Source organism: Puntigrus tetrazona, chromosome 15, assembly GCF_018831695.1.
Source record: "Puntigrus tetrazona isolate hp1 chromosome 15, ASM1883169v1, whole genome shotgun sequence".
In the NCBI taxonomy this organism is placed as follows: domain Eukaryota; kingdom Metazoa; phylum Chordata; class Actinopteri; order Cypriniformes; family Cyprinidae; genus Puntigrus; species Puntigrus tetrazona.
The window spans coordinates 19,992,020-19,998,523 of NC_056713.1; the positions used below are offsets into that span (position 1 = coordinate 19,992,020).

Here is a 6,504-nt window from a genome sequence, read left to right on the forward strand (position 1 = left end):
TCAGGTGTGGACCTTTGGAGACATGATCTTGTCATCTGGCTCTTCCGGTCGTTTTTCCGTGCAGACAGTACACAGTGACCGGGGGGTCCTCTCCTCGCTAATCCTCTCAGAGACTCTGGCCCAGGATTTCCAGCTTCGTTACAACTGCACTGCTTGGAACCGCTTTGGTACAGGCACGGCACTGGTCACTCTTGAAGAGCAAGGTATGAGGTTTATCCTGGAGATTATCCTGTGTAAAACATTCTTCTATTTGAATCCAATATAATACCGGTCAAAAGTTTGGGCGCCTCAAATTCCTTTGTAGTGGAACTATAGTCCACCTTTTAGATTGCTGGCAGACATAAAGTTTTTACATTTTGGGTCCTTTGAAGTAGACAGGCCAGCTTTAAAACAGTATTTAATTGGAATCAGTATTGCATTTACATGTATGCTTCATACTTGTCCCCCTCCCCCAATTTTGTTAATAAATATTTGTTAAAAAAAATCTAATCAATTTAAGATTAATAATTATATAAAAACCTTCTCGAGAGTGTGAGAAACAAATTAAGTCAAATGTGTCCATACGTTATACTGGTAGATCAGTAAGTGTTTTGGAAAATGTTCTGGGAAATTTGCGGTCTAGAGAGTCAAAAATTGGAGGCGTGAGAAGCAAGCAACTGAAAGTAAAGTGAGAAAAGTGTCAGGAGTTTTAGATTTGTGGATGGACCAAGCTCTTTTGGCACCATTGCTTTAATTATTGAAGGATGGTTGATTTTAAAACATTGACAGCAAGTTGTAGGTTTGTCCACCTTAGAGTTGGTGCCTTTTATCTAAGATTATTCATGACAAGCTGTAATCCAGTTTGAGTCAGCTTTATGTAGGAATCGCATCTCAAAACACCCTGCAACCCTGTGCTTATCTTAATTATACACCACCAAATCAATATCATTTAATCAGGAGATGGTCCACTTAATGAATACATTCGTTCCATAACAAAGATATAGATTTTGAGCCTGAATGAATTAAATCAAGGCCTAATGTACGGCGTGGGTATGTGACGCTTCACTGACCGTTTCATTTTGTATGCACAGTGCACCGGCTTAAATTTGCTTAAATAAGACTAAGAGCGTGGTAGACGGCTTGAGCCTTTGTACTGGGAGACACCAAAAATAAGGTCTTCGCCAGCAATTTGCATCAAGGCAGCAGAGCCAAGTCTCTGGAGAGGCAGACAGTGCTATCTCCTGGAATCTCTAATTAGATTACTGTCGGCTGCCTCACTGCATGTCAGGCCTGGTTACCCCTCTTCCACCAGAGATTAGAGACAATAGCCTGGTCCTGTGATGCCACTGTGGATCACACTAGATGAATTTCTATATGTTGCACTTGAGTTTGGACGTGGCTCGAAAAAAGAGCTTCTTTGTAGAACACGTTTGACAAGCAGAGAGCTTTTCTTCAATCAGCTGGAGATCTGACATACCATTTGATAATATGAAAATGAAATGGTCTCACAAAGAAAATGTCAAGAACGCGTCTTGGTCATAATTTAGCCCCAAACTTATTTGTAAACTTATTAACAGCATTACAAACTGAGCATTGTGGATGTTGTAACAGAAACATTTAAAATCCATGTGTAGTAAAATGAAAGACATGTCTGAATTCAGATCATCTGCGTACTCTGAGGTAGATGTAATAAGAGATTTTCAGAATTCAGCAGGGTCACGTTCGCTGTTTTCTTTGCAGAGGCCCTCCCCTTGCTAATAATCATTGGAGCATCGGTGGGCGGAGGCTGTGTCTTCATCGTTTGTGTCATTACCCTGGTTTCCATCTGCTGCCGCCACAATGCTAAAGGTGAGGTCAAAGGTCACATGTTATCTGAGAGTTCTTATTCTCTCCTCAAAAAACATGATACAGTAGAAATCAAACGAACTAACTAGACAGAGGTTAATTATGGGGCCACCTCTTTGCCTGGAGCAGTGTTGACCTTTTCACCTCTCTGGAAATCTTCCCACCGTTCACCTCATTAATCTCTATACACTGCGCTATTTCCTCACCCAGGCAAAAAGGGCACACGCCTGTCTAAGAGTGACATCCGCGTTCAAATTGTGCACAGCGACCACAACGCAGCAAGAGGAAACGACGATGAGGAGGATGTAAAGGAGCCTATGGTAAGTCGCCCTCAAAACTAAAACTAAATACTTAGAATAGCCTTATAGATAGAAATAGCTACAGAATTTTTTTTTCTGCTATGCTGCAAGAAAAACATGTAAACATCATCAGCAATACAACCTGATTTCTAATGGGGAAATAGTATACTAAATAAGGAAACGCAATGATGGTCTGTACTTCATATCCATCAGGACTAAAAATATGTAGGACTTAGGGACATTAGCCAAAATATTTTGCAGAAAGATGCTAAAAAAAACAAACATGTAAACTGATTATTTGTCCATAAGAAGATCAGGGACAACAGGGGACAATATAAATAATGACTGCATGGCATTTGACATATCATAGACACTGAGCAATCTGTAACCTAAATCCCTGTACTCTTTTCAGGCTCCAAACAGCAGTGAGTCTCCAGGAACGTCTCGCACCGAACACAGCGACCTGCTGGAAGAGGAGGATGATGAGAGATCAGATATCAAGGTATTACATTTCACAAAGCATGACTCGGATGTTTAATCTGATAAAAGCAAAAGGTTGTTTTCAAAGGATTGAGGAAACTATTTTACTTAATAACACTAACTTGCTGAGATCATATTTGCATTACACCACAAGCTTGGATCATGTTCAAGAATACCTACGATTCTTGGTCCATGTCTAACTTCTAGCTAGCACCTTACTAAAATAATCTGCATGTATTTCATAAAATCTGACATCTGACAATGTTTTTTTTTCCATTCTTCCTAGGATCCCACCAATGGCTACTACAATGTGCGAGCTCACGAGGACCGCCACATTACAAGAACTGGGTTCTCTGAATATGTTCCTAATGCTCGCCCAGTGTACACTCCCTCTCAGCTTCCCTCGCCGAGCCCCTTATACGGCCAACACTCCAGTCAGCCTCGGATTTATGACTTCTCCCAGCGTTACGCCACAACCCCTGCCACACGCACTACCTATGAGCAACAGCAGTCTCAACAACCACAGCAACAACAGCAAACTCCTACCATCTATCCTCAGGAGCCACTCTATGCTGGCTCCGCCTACCTTCCCGCCACCTATGGCCGCGCCTTCACAAGCTATGTCAAACCTGCATCCTTTGAGAAGGTTGATGGGTACGAGCATTCAGACCAGGCCAGCAAGGTGTCCAACTCATCGCGTTTCTCATACGCATCCTCACAGGTGTCGTCACAGCAGTCTGACTATGGCCGGCCCTCGCAGCAACGCATGCAGACTCATGTGTGATGGCTCCCTCGAAGACCCGCTGAGGGTCCAGCATGATCAGCATCACAAGGACTTTCTTCTGAACGGGTTCAGGAGGGATTAAGCAAACTTTAAACTAAGATTCAAGAGGCGGAAAAGCTTTATTGCTATCTTGAAGTGAATGTTGGATCGATGGAAATCGAAACAGAAAACGAAAAAGAACTGCAACGTGCCAAGCTTAGAAGTCACCATCAAGCTATTTTCTTCGTCCAAATGTTGAACTTTAAGGGAAATAAACATCATCCATCAATTCGTCTCTATGGCACTATATCTCCACTAAAAAAGGCTCCAGCATTGACCCTTCTAGATCTCGGAGAAGGAAAGCAATGCCGTGGAGAAGGGCAGTGTTCTCATGAACTAATCTTTGCAAATGAGGACAAGCTCATGACACTACGCTGAAACAATCAAAATGAAATGAACTTAAAAAAATTTAAAAAGTAAAAAAAAAAAAAAAGTGTTTGTTGGCATGCTGATGGAATTGTAAGCACATTTGTGTATCAATGACAACAGGTCTTGCCTACACAAAGTGGCTCAAAGTTTAATCCACAAAGCAGGGGAGCAGAAGAAAGCAGAGCGCATGCGCTCACCCTGAGATATTTCTTCAGAAGCTCTATCTGCAGTATGCACTGCTGTTGGGCTAGCGAGAGAGTATTTATGTAAAGCCTCAATGGACCAGTGCAGGAAACTGGAATCTGGAATGCTTTAGTTAAAAAAAAAAAAAGAAATTATGGACAAAATCCATAAAATTTATTTCTGTCTGTTTGATGGAACCAAGATTGGCCAATCCCCAAAGAATCAAATTTAGAGGTGCGGTCTTTTTAAGCTATACTCTCAAGGATTTGTTGCAGAGTTCAGAGTAGAGCCCATTTCGGGACCACGGTTTCTTAAGTCAAGCCATGTACGGCAAACCTAATTTACAGCACGACCTTGTGGCGTGCAGTAATAATCTTGTAATGTTCCTTACGTGACCACTGTATGTTATAAATACAAAGTGTGCCAAGGTGACTGTTATGTCATGCTGACATGGCTGACACCGTCAGGTAGCACCAACATGTTTACATAGAAGAAAAAAACTGAAAAAAAGAAATAGCAAGTAAAAATGCAGTACTGTCCATATCCACTTAGAGCCACTTCAATGACTGTACAAATTGTTGGGAAATTCACTCCTGTCTGTTGCATGCAGATGATGTGTGTACGTGAACGTATTCAGCATTTCTTCTCATCTGTTTGTTCCTTGTGTGAGAACCGCTTAACTGCACCCTACGTCTATTCGATCTTGGATACCTGCATTTGGAGGTTACCATACTGCCATTTTCCTTTGAGCCTGAATGGTCGGCTCCATTTGGAAAGATTAAAAAAAAAAAAAAAAAAAGTCAAAATGAACTGTAAGATAGGTGAAACAAAACATTGCTTGTCTTTATTTTTATATTTTATATAAGCCTTAATGTACAGCGTGTAAGCTGCTCTATTGTAAAGTACCTTTATATTATAAAATGCATTTATCTATATATTTGAGTTGACTTTATTTGGTTCACAACGGTTTTTACCCCCATCTTACTTATCAGTTTTGGAGAGGTGAAAAGCGTTATACAACTAATTTACCTTTTTCTTCAGTTTCTTTCTTTTTCTTTTTTGTTTTTTTAATAACGTTCAGATAATTTTATTTGCTAAAAATGAGCTATTGTTGCTTGTAACTTTGTACACATATTTATATTTAAATAAAACCATTTCAAATAATATCTGCTGTGACTGAAGTGAGTTTGGCACACATCGCTGGGTCTCGTCAAATGTCATGAGGGAATGAGGACAAACAATACCGGGGCTGCCGAGTTGATGAATACATAAATTAGCAGTGATGCCTATGTTGATTCTCTTATTCCCGCGGCGACAGCAGGGTTTTTAATAAAGACGGATGAGATTCCCAAGCCTCCCGCTGTCTGCGTATCAAACATAGCAGGCACAGGCCGTCTCCCCCAACGCAACCAAATATTGCGCTGACGGAGCGGGTGTTGTGTGACAACATTATCTTGTCGTGTCACCCAGTCTCTCAGATTTCATCATGTCACGCCGAGCTTCACCGCAGGGAGTGTTGAAGACATAAACACGTACTCAGCATTAAACAAATAAACTGATGGCTACTCTGGTAAACTCAGGGTCATGTTTCCATCAACTGTCATCATCCCTGGCATACGGCGAACATTGCCCAAAGTAACCAACGAATGTGCGAATGATTCGCTAACTCTCGTTATACATAAATTGTCAGTCGCGTATGGCACAAAGTCCATGAAGCATGCCGTGAACAAAATTACTAGTTTTTAAGTTCCCTCAAACGAACCACTTGGTTTGCCAGAATTATTATTTTTTTAACGGGTTAGTTTAGCTAATGCTAACTGAAATAACCAGTGTCAATATTAGAACAATACAATCGAAATATTATGAAACCTAGTAAGGATTATTTCATCGTTACCTTAGCTAGTCTATCGATGTTTTCTGAGGTAAATTCAGTTGAGATGCCTGGGCAAAACAATGAAATAAAAAACAAACAAACAACAATACACCGCTAAAAACATTTCCCTCACCAAATGACGCCAAAAAGTTGGGCACGCTGAGATATAGCCATATTTACATAAATGTGAATATAAGTCAAGATGAATCTCACGATCCATGAACTATGGTCAGAAAGTACTTAAATTAATAAAAGATGCAATAAATATGAAAATTTGTTCAAAGGCTAGGCTGATTTCAGTAATGTAGTTGACCACAATGCTTTGTTTTGATCATTTCATTGCGTTTCTCCATTAGGAAGTAAGTGATGGTGACCTTTGGTTGCCTAGATACCGTATTAATGTGCAATATGCTCAAGTGCTAGAGTTGTTATTACATCGATTGGAGATGATATAAAAGGTTGAACACCAATCTAAAGCTCATACAAGGTCAAATCTGGCATGTAATTAGCCCAAGTTCAATACTCTGTCAAGCATTTAAAACAACTGTTGCAGTGCAGTGCAATGCTTAATTAAACCTACAGGTTTTTAATTGGTGCAAGGTCAAAACGAAGTACATTCACAACTGTAACAAAGATATGCTGTGGATCAGCTT

The 6,504-nt window shown here is 40.4% G+C and overlaps 1 protein-coding gene across 1 annotated transcript in view; it reads left to right on the forward strand.

Moving 5' to 3' along the window:
- kirrel3l (kirre like nephrin family adhesion molecule 3, like) overlaps positions 1–5,144 on the forward strand; it is a 41,176-nt gene extending 36,032 nt beyond the window's left edge. Inside the window, exons 11-15 of the mRNA XM_043258789.1 lie at positions 5–203; positions 1,720–1,827; positions 2,035–2,144; positions 2,536–2,625; positions 2,890–5,144. Coding sequence (XP_043114724.1) covers positions 5–203; positions 1,720–1,827; positions 2,035–2,144; positions 2,536–2,625; positions 2,890–3,387 — 1,005 coding nt within the window. The 3' untranslated portion in view covers positions 3,388–5,144. The remainder of the gene's footprint in view (positions 1–4; positions 204–1,719; positions 1,828–2,034; positions 2,145–2,535; positions 2,626–2,889) is intronic.
- Positions 5,145–6,504: the final 1,360 nt, after the last annotated feature.